This window comes from Pyrgilauda ruficollis, unplaced genomic scaffold (genome assembly GCF_017590135.1).
Source record: "Pyrgilauda ruficollis isolate IOZ18807 unplaced genomic scaffold, ASM1759013v1 scaffold89, whole genome shotgun sequence".
NCBI classification, from domain to species: Eukaryota; Metazoa; Chordata; class Aves; order Passeriformes; family Passeridae; genus Pyrgilauda; species Pyrgilauda ruficollis.
Window position 1 is genome coordinate 1,347,058 of NW_024530932.1, and position 20,327 is coordinate 1,367,384.

At 42.3% G+C, this 20,327-nt stretch overlaps 1 protein-coding gene across 4 annotated transcripts in view; it reads right to left on the reverse strand.

Moving 5' to 3' along the window:
• Positions 1 to 20,327, reverse strand: part of ADGRL3 (adhesion G protein-coupled receptor L3) — a 252,647-nt gene that overhangs the window by 25,272 nt on the left and 207,048 nt on the right. For 2 of the 4 annotated variants that reach the window (XM_041488241.1, XM_041488242.1), the window contains 4 exons: positions 20,110 to 20,201; positions 7,197 to 7,223; positions 3,722 to 3,890; positions 844 to 969 (listed from right to left, as the gene is read on the reverse strand). In XM_041488241.1, the coding sequence (XP_041344175.1) occupies positions 844 to 969; positions 3,722 to 3,890; positions 7,197 to 7,223; positions 20,110 to 20,201 (414 nt within the window). The remainder of the gene's footprint in view (positions 1 to 843; positions 970 to 3,721; positions 3,891 to 7,196; positions 7,224 to 20,109; positions 20,202 to 20,327) is intronic. The other 2 variants (XM_041488243.1, XM_041488240.1) reach the window with 1 other exon arrangement.

Genomic DNA, 20,327 nt, shown 5'->3' on the forward strand with positions numbered 1-20,327 from the left:
TGGAAAGTTATAAGCTGTTACTTGCTGCATGTCTTTTATAATTTAATAATGGAACTGTCATGTATAATTACTTCCATTACTAATACTGAATAAATTTGTGTTTGGTTTCTATTGATTAAGAAATAAGCTTCTTCATTTTATATGAACTCTTCATCCATAAATCTGCATCTCTACACACAAGTTAGCTTCAAAACTGCTAAATGCACAAACGACACAAAACATGAATTTTCAGGTGATCAAAGGCAACAAATCTAGTAGCTCAGTGAGATAGTCTGAACCCAATGGCTTGCCCTAAGAGGTCTATAAGCTAAGACAAATTGTGTGAACAGACCAAAACACTGAATGTCAGAAAGCCAGCTCTTTCACTGGGAAGTCTGCTACGAGACACTTGTAGCCTTTAAATATTTTTTACAAGAAAAACACTCGGGGCTTAGAGCATCATTCTTGTACATGTTAATAGTTAATAGTGACAACCTTCATCTCATGATTAAAGGATATACTGGAATGTAGCACAGCTGACAAAGTGCTCCCACCTCCTGCTTCCCATGGAGAGCAGGCAGGACACTTCAGGTGATAACTACCCACCTGCCTCTGGAAGGCAAGTCTGCACTTTTTATTCCCAACAGAACTATTCAGAAGGTTCTTGGAGAGGCATTTAATTGCCATCACATCTCAGGGGAAACCATTGTGTGGAATTTGGGTCTGGAAGTGAGGGAAATCTCTGCAGCTGCACTGGGGAGTGGCCTAAGGCAGCTCCTTTGGTGCCAAGATGAGATTTCCTCCCAGAATAGCTCAGAAGGGTCTTGGCATGGCATTGGGACACAAACAAAAAGCGTGGGTTACCTGTGAGCCTGTGGAATATCTTCCAGGTGTCCTTGACCCCGAGGTTTTTCCTGAGCCAATGGAACTCTCTGTACTTTTCCCACTACAGCAATGTGTGCGCAGGCATTTTCCGTACTCTTTCCGTACCTGGCCAAGGAAAGAGCGGTGGTGGTTAGCAGGCAGCTCCTCCTCCAGCCCACTGCCTTTTGATTTTCAGCACAGCCCTGATTTTTCCTCAGTGTTTCGTTGGAACAAAACCTGCTGCAGTGTGTGGGAAAGCAGTCTAGTACCCCTTGCAGCTGAGCACATGGCTGAGGATGCCACAAGAGACTGCTCCCATGCAGCAAAGCTGCTCGTGGGCACCAGCTGGTTACAGCATCCTCTGAGGCACATCAAAGGAGCATGGGAGATTTTGCTATAGGTACACTATTTATGGCTGAAAATTAATATTGCTGTAGATTTGATACAAACTAGCATATTGGCTCATCAAGGTACTAAAAGTTATTGCTTCTGGCAGGAGACTAAGAAGAAATCCAAGAGAAACACATGAAAGCTATTGATTTTTTTATTAAAAAAAAAAGTTTCTTGCAGTCAAATTGAAATTTGATGAAACAGTAGAACCAGCAGCATTAGAGATTATATTCCCAATGCTCATGGATGGCTGGAACCTGCTTTTCCACAGCACTGTGCAAGCCAGTCATGTTTTAAATGGGCATTGCAGTCAAACCCATTGTCACCTCCTTTGTTTCAGAGGAACTATGCTGACTTGTTCCAGAACAGGATCTAACCTTCCACCAAGCTTCAGGTGTGACTTTTTATGGGCAGCAATACCCACAAACCAGATGGGACAGAGTTGAAGGTGAGCAGACTGTACTGAAGAGCCAAAAGGGGGTCATGTTACCCATTGACAAAAAAAAGCCCCCAAACCATCATGCATGTCCAAAACACCAGTTGGAATTCCCTGAAGCACATGGTTAGCTGTACAATTTTGCCAAACTCTCCATGAGCATTTCACAACTCTTGCAACAACTGTTTAAATAGCAAATTACAGCTTTTTCATTAGGCTCTTCCTTAAGCGCTTGAGACAAACACATACCACAAGTGCCCAATATGCTCGAGTGCCTAATCAATCCTTTGCTCAGAGAAAATAATTCAATTGCTTTAATTAGCCACCCACTGCTTGCCTCTCTGCAGTGCTTTGCCGATTTTCTAGGCCATGATAGATAGCAAAGGAAAGAATTTTTTTTATCCCTTTAAATAATACCTCCCTCAGCTCTTAGGTCAGAGAGGTGCATCCACTCCACATCAAGGTACCAGCTGCATTCTCCTTCCCTCTGTGCAGCCATAAATCAGGAACAATTCCACAGTCATCATTGGTGATTTAAGGGTGTAAATTGGCTTAAGACAGAGAAGAGAATGGTTCTGTCATGCTGACTGAGAACCCCATGAGCCAAGGAGGCCATGGAGCAGTACAGGGCTGCTAGGTTAGGAACTGACCCTTTGCAGGGTGCACTGGAGGTGAGGGGATGTACCAGCCAGAAGGGTGCAGAAATTCAAATTCCTCACAGAGAAGCACCTGCAGGTTTAATAAGCAATGGTGATGCTTCCTACACTCTTATTATAATCTTGCCTGGAAACTCTCTTGCTGAAAGGTTTGGGATCATCAGCAGGAAGTTGCATCTAGATAAAGCTTTAAAGCTTCTTAAGATGGATAAATCTGAGATGCAACAACAAGTCTTCCTTTGGTTTCAAGAATGACATTTGCACACAGTTCTGTAGATCGTTACAAAGGTATCACTTGCAGGGCTCACTTTTTATAATTTTGATTATGTTTTCATGGGTCAGATCTCCCTTGCCTGCATAGGAAAATGTGAGTAACAGAGGAGCAAGTCTGTGGCAAGATGGAGGACAGATCTCAATACGGACCTGACTTTACTCAGTAAGCCATTTCACCACAAGATACTTGTTACCCTGAGAAACTGGCACCAGTGTATCCACATAAAGTCTTCCCTACTGGTTCAATAAACTGCCCTTTGAAATGAAAATGTACATAGCAAATTATCAGCAGACATGCACAGAATTGGAGAGATCTGAATAACAAAATTTAAGCAGAGAATAAAAAGGTTCTTAAAAATACTTATTACTGATTGTCAAAGGCTGTAAATTTGATCTATGTAAACACAGAATTTTTATTCTGTTGAGTTTATTTTTTCCCCCCAGAGTTTATCTAAGTTACTCCACTGTTATCTTGCAAATGTTAATTGGGGCATACTTCAATTTCCACCAAGAAGCACATGCTGCGCTTGCTTTGAGGAAGATTTCCAAAACACCGCATCAGATCCAAGCAATACAAAGGCTAATGAACCGCTGCATAACACAGGTCCTTCACTTCTTCAAAAAGAATAGGGGGAATAGGGGAAGCAGCCCCTATTACATCCCATCAACCCACACATGCTGCCATGGAAAGGGGCAATTTCCTGCAGGGACTGCAAATGAGGATGTAAAGTTCCACTTTGCTGTGAGCACTCAGCCACGCGAGCACTTTTTGGGTGCTCGTGGATTCTCTCTCCTCTCACACTGGTACACAAGGAAGGAAAATCTGGCTGACAGCAGGAAAAGCCCTGACAGCAGGACCCTGCAAACTGACAGCTGCCTTTTCCCCTGTCTCTGACACATCTGCAAGGGCCCTGGCTGCTGAAATGCCACTGCTACATGTCCTTGCCAGAACCTCATTCCCCAGCACCTTGCTGGTTTCCAGTCTAAATACCACCCTTATTAGGTGCACAGAGATAAATCTGTGTGATAATAATTCAGGGCACACAGACGATGCTATGCTGTGGTTGTTAGGCAACAAAACACCTCGTTACCACCTCTCTTGCTGCTGGAACCATCATCTTACCTTTTTCTGGAGGACACAATGGAAAATGAATATAAACATTCCCTGCAGAGAATTGAATATGGTGAAGAGATACGCCATGATGACTGTGCTTTCATTAATATACATGAGTCCAAATGCCCAGGTCAGTCCTAATAGGCAGAGTAGGGCTATTGCACCTATAACCCAGGACCTGTCAGGAGAAACAAAAAAAAAGAAGAAAGAAAGAATGGGATTGGTTTTTCATCTACACAAAAGAAGGCATGTGCCTATAGGCAGGAAGATTTTGCCCCTGGTTTTAGCAAGAAGAAAACAGCATATCAAAATAAATCATAGGGCGCTTTTGTCTTCAAGCTGAATGCAGTTTACAAATCTTCAAGCTTGAGGAAATACAAGGAAATGGAAGTGTTATGAGCATAGAAATTTATCATAACCAAAGCACATTTGTAACCACAATGTCTCTTTTATAAATATGTAAAAGCAGTGTGCATGTAAATGACATGTAGATGTTATTTCAGCAAATGGAGGGAAAGAAAATAAACCAAATGAAATGACAACTCTGATTGTCACTTTTTTAGTGTCCACTGGTTTCACAGGACTGCCAGCTGGATTAGCTTCTTTATTTACACTTAACACCAAGACACATGTATTGCTGCATTTTAGCTAGTCTCCCATATGCCTGTAAGCCAGATAAACAGCTACAGGCAGGTGGGCAAGCCTTCCCTGCTTGCCAGATCCACTCCACACAAGGATGTTCTTTGCAATGCTGCTTCACACTTCTTCCACCCTGCGATGAGGGGAAGTGTGTATACTCGTACAGGCACTCACACACTGCATTTGCTAATGTGGGAGCTGCTGACACACTTCTGCCTGGAGAAAGGAGGGGCAATCCTTCATATGGGCTGTAAAACTAAGATTATCACTTGTTCCACCTCAGGAGGGCAGTGGGAGTAGAGGTGTAACCACTGCTTGGCCCCCAAACGTTGTTCCAACAAAAAGGGGAAGCAGGAGGTTTTTGCCTGCTTTCTCCCACTGAATTTCTACATGGACAACAGAGCTGGGGACATGGGATGACTGCCGCATGTTAGCTTTTTTGGGTGTTTTCAGGAAAGCTGGAAGCTCTGCTGGGATGGCAGGAGGAGTATTCCATGTTACCCTGCTAAATAACATTTAGTCATCTCCTAAATTACCTTCTCAAAGACTGATCTTCAAATACCAGGACAAGAGAAGAAGTGGGAGAAGCAGTACAGGAACTCTATCCTGCTCCTAGCCTAGTTTTCACATGATGTACTACCTACAACTTCAAAGGAATTGCTGCTGCACAAAAAGAGGGAGTCAACTTCTAGCTGGGAAACAAGCAGCACCTTGAATATCTGTTTGTCCTTTACCTGAAGGCTTTGGTCTTCTTCTGCCATCCCCTGTTATCATTAGGGGTAACACCATGCAAATGAATGCATTGATATCCAATCTTTGCACACCTTCCTCCCTGTTTAGCCCTTCTGTATCCCAAATCAGACAGACTGCAGTGAGCCAGCATCTCTGCCTCCTTGTCTGCCCCAAGGCCCCCTGAGGTGCTGCAGAAGGGCTCACAGGGACAAAGACCTGCCTATGCTTCCAGGCCCCTTCAGCCTTGTGGGAGTGTGGCCTGGGTTTGGGCATGTTTGGGTTTCTGTCTGCTAAGCAGAGCGTGGGGCAAGGGGGAGAAAGATGAAGCAGCAGCAACTTGGGGGGACAAAGCCATCCTGCGGAGGTCAGACAGACAATCTCTGCTACGGAGATGCCATGGCAGCTTACAGCCTTGAATCCTTTTCCTTTTAGCAGGGCTTGTCACAAACCAAAGCATACCAATGTTGTATTCAAGTCTTTTGTCGTTTGTTTTGGTTTTTTTTTCCTTTAGGTATTAGAATGAAAAGGTAGCATTAAGTCTTCCACTGAAGTTTATAAAATATGTATTATTTAACCACATGACCAGAAGAGCTCCCTAAGGTAACCGCTTATTAAGACAGTTCTTTAAAAATCACTATTATGGACCTAGCAGACCAGAACAGCTCCTTTGAAGCATTTCCAGTCAATCCCACTAATAAATATTTAGCGTGATGCAAATTGAAAATACACTCTCACAATCCTTCAGAAAGGTAGTCACTAGATAAAATTTACAGCTTTAGTCACTTGGGATATTTTTCTCCCCAAGATTCCACCATCAGTGAGAGCATGTTATTGTCCTAGTTGCATACCAATTAATAAAATACAAATAATTTTCCTTTTCACCAAAAAAAGAAGAACAAATAAAGTGGAAAACCCCCTTTTTTCCCTCTTTCCTCATCCCCAGATAAAAGCTTCCTGCATTTCCAGAGTCTTTCAAAAATTATTCCCTGGAAATCAGAAAAGTATTCTGCTCTAAAGCACAGCCCATTCTTGAATGTGATTAGAGAGCCTTTGACTGCAGAGGTGTGCAGGAAAAAAACAATTATTTAGTGAAGATATGCTACCTTCAGTGATGGAAAGGAATCTGTGGGTTAGAAGACCCCCAACAGTGCAAACTGCACGCATTAACAGTGTTGTGCCTCAGAAAACAAGACCCAGCAATAAGAGGACGTGGAGATTACTGTGAATAGCTCCATCCCACATCCACAGAAAAAACCAGAGCCAAGCGATGAAAGAGAACATGGGAATGGTGCTGAAAGAACGAATACAAAGGACTCTTCACCAGAAGAACAAACTGAAAGTCTACTGCAAAGCTCATTTGCTTCTATTTTGTGCTACTGCACATTAATTTTTTGGTTGCAGGAGAAAGAGCAATGCCCTAAGGTATATAATTTCAAGGCATTTTTGGCTTTCTTCACAGGTTTGGGGTTTGGGTTTTTTTTTGGTGCAGCTTGAGGTTTTTATCTTGCTCTTTGTACAGACTTGCTGCTGCTTTTCCATGGCTTTTCTTTCTTGTAGTGGAATTTTATTGTAATAAAGAAACAAAAATACCTGTTTTTTGGTGCATTTGAAAATCAGTGTTTTACAATTAGGGAAAATTAGGAGCTAGTGCAATGAGTAAGGAGCCACCAATGCACACAGATTTGCTTGTACTATTCCCATTAACTAGAAAGGGAATCATGGGGAATAGCAGCCATGCACCTTTTTGAAAATTTGCTTCTGTATTTATACTACCATAAAGCAATCCCAGTGACAGAGCACAGTGGACCAGAGGCTGCTATTGGTAGAACAAGTCTGTACTACGCAGGATTAAATTAGGAGCTTTCACCTTGAATTTAAGTAACATCCAATTAAAGAATATAAAGCAAATAAGGTGACAATTGGTTGGCAATACACATGCAGCACATCTACTCTGCACCTTAGCTGTATGCCTGACCATTTTCCTGCACAGTTTGCTCTTCTGCCTCAAAAGCGAATGACAGAAGCTTTAATGATTTTTCAATATTGATCTGACAGCTGGTTCATGAGACCACACTGATAAATGAAATTTATCAGCCATTCAGGTCATTCTTACTTGATGAAGGGTCTGTTATCCTCATAGCTAAAGAATGCATAGACATAAAGACAAGAACACCAACATTAGAAATATAATGACACAGAGAATAGAGTTTACTGCTAGTTCCCCTCCCTTCTCCCACCAGCCATCACTAAAACCAAAGGGGAACTGGCACCAGGTGCACCTGCAACACACCAGCCCGCCTGGCTTGCTGCTCCAGGGAATAGAAACTTGACTGGAAATGCTGGCTTAATGCACAGAAGCAGGCACTGCTAGCTGTGTGCTGCAGCTACCCCTCCTGGCCACCAACCCACAGCTATCGATGGACTTTGAAATAGCTTTCAAACGCCATGGCTGTCCCTGGAGAAGACAAGTTTTGAAACCCCAGCATAGCCACCACGGTCAGCTTTCACACGTTCAAGAGGCAAAACTTCACCACGCCTCCAGCCTGTGGGGCTGGAGTGTGTTACAGGAGTATCTTCATTGCCATTTACTTTTCCAAAGTGGAACTTCCAAGTTCCACATTATGAGTCAGATTGCAGCATTTTTGAGGTAATGGGATCAGGAACTTCTAAAGCCCTGAGTGACAGAGCATGGACCTATTTACTACCATTTCATGGGGAAGAGCAAAGGAACGCCTCTGCCAGGCAGGGGTGAAAAGCAGCTCACTGCAGTGATGAAGAAACCAAGCTGGATCACTCAGCTCTTGTCACTATGGGGACACAAGATTAGTTGCAGCCATTTTCCATGGGGAGTCTCCCTGACCTTCTGGGACAGGCTGTGTGCCTAACCCTGCCTGTGTGGCAGGTGAAGTGCAGCAACTCCCAGGCCTCCTCTCCCCACTGACATGGAGCTTTTGAACCTGCAATCCCTTGCAGAAACCCCCATGGGTGCCAGAGATGGAGGATGGCTCAGTATGTTCATCTCATTACCCCTGTCAACACAGCCAGGGCCAGTCCATCCTGCTGAGACTCCCTTGGTCAATACTGGCAACCTGCAGCTCCCCTACGATGCAATTAAATGAAATGAAGATATGAGACAATCTGGAGCTGTCAGCTCAGCAACATGGGCAGGAGCAGGGCCTGGATTTCTATTACTGTTTTCACAAGCATGCAGGTTTTATGGTACAGACTTTATACTGAAAAGCAACCTGCACTAGATTATAAAAGTACAGAATTAGACGGTTTTTTTTATGTTGCTGTTACTATCCAGACCCTCACAAAGTTTTTCAGCAACCCATAATAGCATTTCTTCAAGGCAGCTGAAGGTTCCATTTCATCTTTGTATAGACAAAATGCAAAACTGGTAAACTCAGATTCCCTTTGAGCTTGAGGTTAACACATCAAAGCAGCTCAGAAGAAAGCCACCAAAAAGACCTTAGCAGTTTTTCCCTTATTCCCAACATGGATGTGTCTAGGACCCACTGCTCAAAGCAAACAGGTGCCTAAAAAGTGAGATTTTCAAAGATGCCTAACTCCCAGTTTAATTCTCTGTGCACAGGGGCCATAGAATTTGGTGTCTTGTAGCTCTCATGAAATACAATCCTTTTCATTTTACCAACTCAAGTGTTGTAAAAAGCTTAACTCTTGTGTTAGCAACAATTTCTGACAAAAATTACTTCAGAATATTTTGGTTTTTTTTTTTTTACCCCTGGTGAAGTCTGTGAAATCTATCAGTGCTGCAGTAATACTGTGTCATTATCTGCAATACATAAAACCCATCACTTAGACAAAAGAAAAGCCTTGGAAGAGCCTTAGTTCCCAAAAAAATGGAGGCGCTGACTGGAAAACTGAGATTATATTCACTAGTAGTAAAAGCAAGTAATAGTTGAAGCAGAAACTGTTGGAAAATCCAGCCTAGCACAGCCTGAGATGCTGTGTCTGAAGTGTTATCTCCAGATTTGGTTAAATTCATCCAATAGCTGGCAGTAAGGGATATAGCCCATTGCATTTAAATAATGTGCCTCTGCTCCCCCTCCAGTTAATGTCAGACTAGTACCCCCAAAGAGGAATCTATCCCTTAAAAGAACAGGTATTTAAGGTAGGCGGGGCTTCACCATTCCCTGAAGAAATGCCTTTCTCTACTGACTGCAGAGGAAACCTGAATGATGGCTTAGGTGGAGGCTTCATTTTCAAATACCTGAAGGTAAAAAGCTGATCTTTAGTGGCTGCATTATTCATTGAACCTGTGAAATCTTACCTCACCTCCCTTGTGTTTCTCTGCAGCCCAGATGATGGATAGTGGATGGTCTACCAAGCTGTATAAATATCTAATTCATTTTCTAATCTTAAAAAAGCCCTGACTTTACCTTGGGGCAAAGACTTCTTAAGGTTAATTACACATCATGTAAAACTCTTTCAAAATCTTATTTAAGTTAGATGTCTTTCAATTTCCCAGAGTACCTTCTTCTTCAGTGATGAGAAAGGATAGTTCAGATTACCTTCTATATTCCTATATTTGGTCTACATTTCCAGACCAATACTTTTTTTAAAAAGTTGTTAAAATTAGCTACTCATACCCTTGTTTAGATGCTTAAAGAATTTCAAAATAAATTCATCCTAAGCTCAGGAACCCCTTTTGCACTACCTATCTTTTTAAAACCCCAAAAAATACCTTTTTGTCACCAGGAGACTAAATTGCTGGGATACACATGGACAGCCCAAAACAGTTACAGACAATCTGCAACTTATATTACATGAAGCAAATGACTTTCATGTACCTAGATTAGCAATATCATGAAATGTTAAAACTTTCACTTTTTCTGCAGCAGGAAAAGTAAGCCAAGAATTTACCTTCACATGAAAATTGATTCTAAAATGCTGCAGAACAGAGAAAGTCTGTTTTCAGAAAGCAGCTATTCAGCTCTCATTTAAAAAGAATAATGGCTGGTCTTCTTATGCTTTGAAAGAACTTTTTTTTTTGTTTGTTTTTTAATTTAACAAACTGTAGTTTTGAGCCACATTTAGAGTAAACCTAGGCCTTTAATAAAACCCTACGTAACTAATTGACTTTACATATTTTTTTAATAACAAACCTTTACAGTTTAACTTTACTTAACTTGAATTTATCACTCTTTTGACAATTCCAAGTATTTCCCCATGTCTATGATAGCAGGAAAAGGCTCAGTAAGCACATGGACTGATGCCTTGGGCCCCAGAATAACTGTTTGGATAGCAAGGAAAAACACCAAAGTGAGTATACAGGACCTTTAGTAGCTGTTAGGAGTGATGAAACCCAAATAAAAACAGATGGATGATGTGCCCCCACAAAAGCATTCAGAAAGACCCATGGAATTAATTTTAACACGGTGCAAATAAAGCAGAGAGGCAGATGTTTCCTGCAGGCAAGCAGGAGGGAAACACAAAATAAAGTGTGCTATTGTGTCTCCCCACTGCATGCCAATATGAAGTAGTAGGGATGTTTTGCTTTCTTTTTCCTTTTTTTTTTTTTTTTTAATTTCAAGGATTAGAAAAGATTGATTTATTGAAGGAGTAGGAAAGTCCAGCACTCCCCTCATAAAGCAAACGAGTTCATCATTAATTAGTGAAGGAGCATCTTCATGGTGAGAAAAATCAATAGCAAGCAATAAAAGAGTGCTTAAAGGATTTTGCCTTTGCATTTCGTGACAAAGTTACCACCTTGATGGCATGAAGCCAAATGACTTCCTAATCTCCTTCCTTAGGCTGCTGGCGTTCATCACGCAGCCTTCCAAGTCATCATTTACCAGTCTCATTTCTGGCTCCCACACTGTCTTTGACAGTAGGTAGCCAGTCCCCTCAAGACATTGTAACCATCTCAGGGGTCAGTGAGCCTGCCACAGCCTCATTTGCAGGAGAAACTCCTTCCTTTACCTGCCTTGAAGATCTGTAAAGGTTGGGGCTTTGTCACTTGGTACAAGGGTAATTTTATATATATTGAAAGCCATAGCCACTTTTGATTTCCACCAGTAGATCTGCAAATATTATTCAGACAAATGAGACCAAACCTTCCTTGGCCCTATGTGATGCCTAAGCCTATGATTTGGGGCAACCAGTGGCTAGACTTTTCTGGTAAAGGCAAAGCATCATCCCTTTCCGCTCAACTCACCCAGGGAAGTCATGTCCTGCTTCCTCAGACTGGTCCTTAATTATTGCAATTGGAAAGAGCAATTCTGTTAAGTTCATCTCATTTTCTGTAAGTAATTAATTACCCTCAGAATTGCTTACCCTGTTTATTTCCTTCCTCCTCACTTTGCAAAGGCATGACACAATTATTCAAGCCACACTGATGTGTAACCACATATCTAATTGTTTCCACACTATATGGATTCAGCAAAGCCTTTAGACGCATTTGTATTATCCAAATAGCACCAGCAGGGCTTGCTGACAAAATGCTTAAAATGCATGGCCTTTTAAAACAATAATCATGATTTATGGGTTCACAGAAAGATTGTAGGTATTAAATATCTTCCAGGACACACTCTCAAATCAATAACCACTTATTGATTTTTTTTTCTTTTAGATTCAAAAAGGACAACACCTGTCAGTGGGAAGATTAGTGCTTTACAATCACCATTAACATTAACACAACCATCACAAAAACACAGGTAAACAACCAAACCCCCAAACCAAAACAATCAGATATCAACCAAACCCTCCTGTGAAAAACTCAAACAGCAGCAGATTGCAACAAATGAAATCAGATGCTGCCATCAACATCTCTGTGGGAAAAAGGCACGCAGACAAAAGTGCAGTCTCAGATGTTTTTCCAGCACTGGCAGGGTTTCTGCCTCTGAGGTGCTCATAAACTCGGTCCTTGGGCAAAATATAAATGTGCCATACCTTTTCTTGGTAGGAAGCTTGTACATAATTTGTTTTGTGCCAACTCCCAGTGGTTTTTCTGGGTTTGCTTTAGGCTGCCTGTTCAAGTTTGCTCATGCAGAGATGCAGATGAAGGTTACATAGGAGCAGCAGAGTTAACCAGGAGGCTAAAAGGCAGGGTGCTTTCTTACACAGGATCCAGGGAGATCTGGGACAACTCTTGGCTTCTTCAGCCTGATAAGGAGGCTGAGGGGAGACCTCACAACTGTAGTTGCAGCTTCCTTGTGAGAGGAAAAAGACACTGATCTCTTCTCTGTGGTTACCAGTGACAGGACCCAAGGAAATGGCCAGAAGTTGCATCAGGGGAAGTTTAGATTGGATATCAGAGAAAGGTTCTTCATCCATAGGGGGTTTGGGCACTGGAACAGCCTCCCCCAGGGAAGTGGGAGGTGCACCACCAGCACCAACCCTGACAGAGCTCAAGAAGCCTTTGGAAAATGCCTTTTGGGTGATCTTCTGTGCAGAACCAGGGGCTGGATTTCAATGATCCTCAAGATATTCTATAAATCTATGATTCATTGACCATCAGTACGTGAAGACATGGTACTCTCTCTAAAGGCCATATGAAACACAGAGATCACAGCCTGAGCTCTGGAACAATGAAAATGAGGGAAAACATTTCTAATGCCCAGCTCAGTACTCCATGGCTAATATCTAAACTTTGCAGAGGTTTTCCAAAGGAGGAAAAAGATATTCCTCATCTTCCAAAGTGTCCAGATCATTTGGTTATCTTTGCAAAACACTCCTTTTAAGATTTTTGGTAACAGAGAATGTGCTGTCTGCATGTCCCAAGCACTCTTTAAACACACTTGTTCCTCATCCAAGTTTATCCAGACTCAAACACTGGCTCAGGAGATCTTTTGGTTCCCTAGGATCAGATTATCCTCTCCATGGATGATTCCTTTCCAGAAGCCATCCCTGGAGCTGCTGTGCACTGAGCTTGCTGTCCCCAAAAGTCAGAGGAGTCCAAAAATGCTGCTTATAGCATTTATATATATTATATATATATTATATATAGGGTGGGATGGAGAGATTTTTCAAAGCCCTCTTCCTGAACAGCTAACAAAATATTTCTATTTTGTTAGTAGGGCTGTATGAAAATCTTTTTAAAGAGAGCTCACTCTGTACAAGCACTGTTGCTTTATTTAAGTTATAGGTGATGTCCAGTCAGGACATGGGTGCATGAAAACTTCCTCTCCATGCCTGCTGCTCCTAATAGGGAATGCTCATGCTGCCAGACTCTCAGCCCTCATTCCACGAATCTGAGAACTCTGAAGATAAATGAATGGACCTTTTGCACCTAGATACTGTGCTGGGCAAGGTCCCAAGAACTGGACCCACTCATTATACCGTGTCCTCTCTGCACTCCCAAGCAACCACAAACCCAGAGGAAATGAAGGATTAAAGTGTTGTTGTTCTGCAAGTCCAGTCCCTTGGGTGAACCTAATGCAATATTCAGTTCCAGACCCTCTGTCATCACAAACAATTTCCAAATTGGAGCATTTTATGATTAAACAAGGAAGATCTCGAAACCAATAGAGGATCTTAAATCTCCATAGAAAAAGCTGGAATAACCCATATTGTCTCCTACTTTAATTGTTTCTGAAATGGCTAGAACAAAGCACAAATTAATCTTCCATTAGTAAAAGCATACCTGCTACAAATTATTGTTCTTCATTGGCAATGTAAGCTCTTCATATCAAAGGAGAAAAAAAAAATCTTGCATTTTCAAAAGTCTAACTCATTCCCCACTGCACCAAACCCAGGATGTTTACTTTTTTCTGCATTTCAATCAGCTGAGTAAATAAAACTAGACTGGTAAACCTCTGTTCCTGCCAGCACAATACCGCTGTGTTGAATCAAGGATTTAATTTAAACATTTCTGCAGATGATTTTTGGAAGTTCTATTTAACCTTTGTTTTCAATTTTCTACCTAACTCAGGATTTTTTTTTTATGGCTTAAGCAAACCCACAGTACTGAAACAACAAGCTAATCTGGGGGCTGGGATTAGTCATGTCTCTTTAAATAAAATACATATGTTGAAGCACAAAAATGAGCAGATAATCACTTACACCCATACAACATATGGGGAGAGCGGGCTATGGCAACAGTTTTAAAAGAGGCATATCTTCAAAAGGGGCTTCTCAGTTTTGTGCCTGGTGCTCCCCATCCTTCACCTCCCACAACCTGGGCCAGACTCCCTAAAAGAGCCCAGACTGAGATTTGCAAGGTTTTATATAGTAATAATCGAGGTTAAATCTTTATGTTTGGCTCCTACTTTTGGCTGTTAAGTTGTGCATTCTTAGATTTATTTCTTGCAAGCCTTTGAGCAAGAGACTTCTATGGAAAAAACCCACAAAATAGAGGAGTATGGTGTGAGTTTTTTTCCACTCAGAAACTTGAGAGAACCTATACAATTTTGTTTAGTCTTTAATTCAGGGCTGTGTGCCTTTAGCCGTGGCCATTTGAAACTTCCATGGCAGCCAGCAAGCTGTGGAGGGCTCGTTTTGGTGATCTGAGATTGATTTCTGAAGGCTGCAATGCAGGACATTTCTTCTTTGTCCCTATTAATGGGATTTGAGCATGTGCTCTTGTGAATCTGATCACAATGCCTAATACCAGTATCTCCTGTGTGCTCAGAATAAATACATGTTTTTCTAGGGAATTTCATGGTTTTTGTCTTCAATTTCATTTCATTTTTAATCTTCCATTGTGGAAGATGGGATGGGAGCAGGTTTCCACAAGAGGAAGAAAACTACAGCACAACTACAGTGATTAATGCCAGGATTAAACTATCTCAAGGTCCTTAATTAACAGCGCCTCTTTAGCAACAAAAGGCGCTCCCAGCTAAGACCCTGAGCCTCCCTGTCTGAAGGAAAGAAAATTAAATTTCCAGGATGATTTTCAGGTGAGTTTCTACTGCACTAAATGAGTTTTTCCTACAAACCCAGGACTACAGCCTCACACGCCCCTCTTTGAAGGGGTCCCCACATCTTGTGCTTTCTAAAGAGCATGCAGGTGGCCTATGGCACAACCCAAGCTGTACCCTGACTGAAACAGTAACACAATAAAATGGGACAAAAAGGGAAACAAACTGGCAAAGCCCTTTGCCTCTGGCCTTCTTTCTTGTGGGTTTGCAACTGCTCTTGGCAGCTACAGCTGATGTGCTGCTCTTCCAAAGTAAACAAAATAAAATCTCATTGCCACATACTACAGCATAGAAGAATGTCAGGAAGTCTGGTCTGGCCTGGGGAAAGACTAACAGACTCAACCACAGCCAGGGAGAGAAGGGATGGATGCCTGTGGGAACTTCAAAGGAGAGGTTATGGCTGTAAGGAAGAGAAAATGATGGCTTCTGCTCTCTGCTGAGAGACATCCTCTCCCCTCCAGCCATTTGGAAAAGTCCACTGTAACTTCAGGTGCAGCAGCTGCTCGACCCCCATTGATGAACCTTCTTAATCTGCTTGTAGGACTTGCCTTTTGTTAGCTGAATGACTTCTCTCCCCTCCCAATTTTCCATCAGTTTTCCATGTCATTAACTAATGAGCCCCACACAGTGCACAATGAGAGCTTGCAGCAAAGACAAGACTCAGATTCCACTAGATATCCTCAAGAGTGCATCTGGATTACCATCAGTGTAGCTCTTCTTTTTTTCCCTTCACTATAACCATGATAATTTGAATGAGCAGTATTTAAATGGCTGCAGAACAAGCACTGCACTGCCACGCAATGCAAAGGCTTCGCCTGAAACCCTGTTTTGCACAGAGAATGCTGGTTAAGCATCTGGAAATGGGGATGGTTTGTTGTGCTGCAGCATCTGGCATGAGCTGGATGGAAACCTGGTGTGCAAGCTGCCACAGTGCACACCTGACCACCTGGAAAGGAGTTGATGGATGGAAAATGGAAGAACTGTGCTGGACTATTCACATGTAATGTATTTTCTGTTGTCTCATAAGGCTTCCTACAGGAATGTGAATATGGAAAAGATTCAGTGTAGTCTTTACTGTGACAATCTGAGACATTTTGCACATCCAGCATCTTCTCAGCACAATGGAAAAGCACAAAGGAGAGCCTCTGAGCTGCTCCAGAAATCACTCCACACAGCAGCAACCTCCGGTAAAACAGCTTCACAGCTGCTCCAAAGAATTCCAGCTGCTAACACATCCTCATGAGGAGCCATCTGCTAGCAAGAGCGCATCGACACTGTGCTGATATGCCTACAGTCTCCACCTCACAGGCTACAGGTGCAAGCAGCACAGCAGGCCTTCGCCATCCAAAAAGTTTATGTAGTCCCTGGCTTGAAAGATGTGCCTCCCCTGCAAGCTTGTAAAGGCTGGGGGAATCAATCTTCCAAATTAATGCCTTCCTGGGTACATTTGTTGACAGTAAATTAGTTTGTGCTCAAGAGCCTTTTTGTGCACCCTTTGCATGCCACTTTTAGCCTCAGATGGGCCAGGAGTGAGATATGTGTGACATGGGCAGAGCTGTCAAGGACTAAACAACTCCCCTCTGCCCACCTCTGCTCACCTGTGTTTGCCAGCACACCACACACAGATGAAAGAGCAATGGCCACAGTGGACTTCAAGCACCCAGATAAAGCCATTGTAAAAGGCTGGGAAGGAAAATCCCCTCCCAGTCTGTGTCTGGGGAGGCATGGTGAGAAGCTACACACACCACCCAAGAGGCAGCTGTTTGGGCATTCTTGTCTGTGTCACTTCATACTAAAGAGATCACTAAAAGGCAGAAGAGAACCCCATTCTGGATGAATCCTTAAAAATTCTGTGTAAATATACTGAAGGAAGACATCAAACAGAACTTTTTCATAAGGGCCTAGGTAAAAGCATGCTACTTTTGGGGATGGTACCTCTTATGAAATGGAAGCCAATATCTTCCTGGCATCAGTGGCAGGCATGGAAAACTCTTGCAGCTCTGAACAACATATCCCACATACACAGGCTCACATCTTTTCCTGGCTACATGCCTCAAAAGCAAGACTAGAGCACAAATCCTGCTGTTTCAGTGGGCACAACCCACTGAATTGGCTCAGTACCAACCTGTCGTATAGGGAGGATGCCACTGGCACAGGGCAAAGGACCCACATATGTGGTTACCCTACTTCTCTTTTGAAATGCTGGGATAAGCCAGAAAAGTTAACAAGGACAAAAATAAACCAGCTCTGTACTCATCAAATCTCTTACTGGGTAACCCCTGGGTAACCAGAGCCCCACTGCAGGAATGTCACAATCTCCCATGCTGGCACAATAATCCAGGGACTGCTCCTGAAGGTTAGGGAAGTTTATTTTTACAACTTTGCACAGTGCCTACAAATCTATCAGCCACACAACATCTGGTTCAGGCACTGCCCTTTGAATGGTTTTTCTGTTGGTGCAGTAATTAAAGGTATCCCAGGTGACACCTGATCCCTTATCAAGTTCATTAATTTAAGTGGAGTTATTTGGCTCTCTATTTTCTATACTTCATAATGTATTTCTAACCTTTAAAGTGACATAGGCAAGGACCAGATTGCAGGGGCTCTTATTAACAGCCTATTAAAATATTTTATGGCCGTTATTTTTACGTTGCCATAGGGAATCAAGTATTTTGCTGTTGTTAAACAGGCTCAGGATTTATGTTGCGAGAGCTTCACCACAGCCTAAGACAGAGTAATGCTAGGAAATGAGAACAAGCTCTCATTCAGCTCTCCATGTGCTGTAAAGCTGTCACATGCAGATGGCAGCAAGGGGCCCTCCAATGCAGGCCCTTGGTTTGGTTTATTAAATATAAACTGATGCAACAAGACACAAGGCTCTGGGACCTGGGTGCCTTTTTACTAACCCTGTAGACCCATGGAGGCTAAGGATCTTTGTGGTCCCCTGTGAAATAAATATTCTGTGGCTTTTTATTCCAGAACTGTTGCAGCACATCCACGTTTTGCAACTGACTTAGAGCCAATGACGGTGCAGGAAGAGCACGATCTTACCTGCAACAAGACTTTGATCGTATCTAGAAGACAACTGTGATCTTACTGGAAACTTTTCTCGAGATTGCCTCTTCTTCCCTAGGAAACCTCCCTCCAAGGTGAATTCCCCTCTCTGTTACAAATCTGCACCTCCTCCTAACTCAAGCACATCCAACACTGACACAACACATGTCTTGAATTTAGAGAGTTAATGATGTCCTGCTTAGTTATTCAGAAATTACAATCAAGTCTGTTCTGAAATGCTTGGTTTGATAAACTTCCTGGGGTGAGCCTGGGGTCTTCCCGAGTTTATATTATGTTGCTCTTATTTTCTCAAGCATAAAAAGTAATTTGTAATGAAGCAATGCATTTGGAAGAGTATCAGCAACACACTTGAAAGTATTTTAATTGCTTGTGTATTCAAAATGTTTTAATGAAGTCAAATCAAGAATAGACACTCATCTGCCAAAGAACCTATAAAATATTTTACAATGACATTATAATTGATGCAACTGGTTGTATAAATTCCTGGCATTTTAAACAAAGATACTAGAGATTAGCTCAAGAAGATTATTCAGTAGGCATTTATTATTTCTGCTTTAATTATAAGGGTTTTGTTGTTTTTCTTCTTCCCAGTTTTTAATTTAAATGTCATACTGTAAGATGATGTTGTGTGGGTAACCTTAGAGAGACTGCTCTCAGCGAGCAATCCCATAGCACTAATGCATGACAAGTAGCTATATTAATAAATGTTATTAAATGCACCATGCCTTTAATGCCTCATCCAAGACCACATGACAGACTATCTTTCTGTGATCAATCCTGGACATCCAGGAGGGATTGCTCCTCTAATTTCATTTTATAGCAGAGCAATGGCAGGAGAAATTGAGGCTCCCTGCAGAGCAGACTCCCTGCAACCCGAGCGAATGAGGGCTCTGAGGATTTCTGAGCTCACTGGGGTCTCCTGCATTTGTGCAGACTCCAATTCCCTTTCCTCCCAACCCTCGAAGGAGAAGCTGCACCTAAGAAACTAAAATTTCACCCAATGGACCATGCCAGGTCATGATACACTAATGGCACTGCAAGCCTTGCCTGCTGAGGAAGTTTTTTGGGGGGCCCTGACCTGGTTTAAATTAAAGCTGCAATTATCTGCAAAAGCAGCTCAGCAATAAGAACAACAGCCTTGCTGAGAGCTGCCTTGCAAGTGTGCAATTCAGACATCTTCTAATGAGCTCCCCTTACGCCTCTTCTCCCTCTCCCACCACAAATGAGAGAGGAGAACCCACTTCAAGCCGCGTTGCACCACACTCTCCTTTCCTGGGTGAGCAGTAAAGCGCTGACTCCCAACAATTTCCTCCTCCTGAAGCTCATTAGATGGTTTTATTAATTAGCAGGCTCCCAATCTTATCATGCGCTGCACCTGAAATCTGGCTGGTGTTTTTGAAGAGAGTAATTAAAGCCAGTGGTAGTTGAATAAACAGGCACTGACAGAGACTAATACTCTATCAATATAATGAAGCAGTTGCTAGACAGTAAGATGACCAGGCTCAGATGTTAACCCAGTGCAAGGGTAAAACATGCTTTGGCTGGCAAGCACATCCACCTACTGATGTGGGCACCCCCAGGAAAATCCTCAATAACTTTGCTGAAAGCAATATCAGACTCTGGGGGAGAATTTGGGTCATGGAATCTGTCAGGGGCCAAAACAAACAGAAAGCAAGTAAGGCAGACACCCTCAGAGAGCACAGAAGGAGTAATAATCAACAGTTTCAACACCTTCCCTGTAGAGACTGCAATAATTACCTGGTAATTATTGGGCAAAATTTCCTTTACATAGACTAGAAGGTTACCTGCTTCACAGACAGAAAATGTAGCTTTGCCTTCTTCATGCAAAATTGAACAGAAAATGCCAACAATTGCAGCCAAATCCCGGTATAGTGCTTTATTATCAGCCACTTGATATCTTTTAAAAACCACTCTGCAGTGCCATAGCCCAAAGTATTACCCCTGGTCAGCTCTGCTGCTGGCAGAGCTGGTTCCCTTGTTTCACACCTCAGAGGAAAGAGAGAATAAACAGCAAAAGACAAAAACAGGCAGAGAAAAACCACTTACTTGATATTGTCAAGACATCCAGATTCAGGTTTCAGTATAGCAGTATGATGAAACATTTTATAGAGAGCAATCCCAAGGAAGATGACATTAAGCTGTAATGGAGGGAGAAGGAAAAAAAAAAGGATTATGTGACACAGCACAACATGATGGAGATAAAGTCAGCTCCTTCTCTGTAACAGATAGGTTACTGTAGGAAATTAGCTCATGGTACAGGTTTA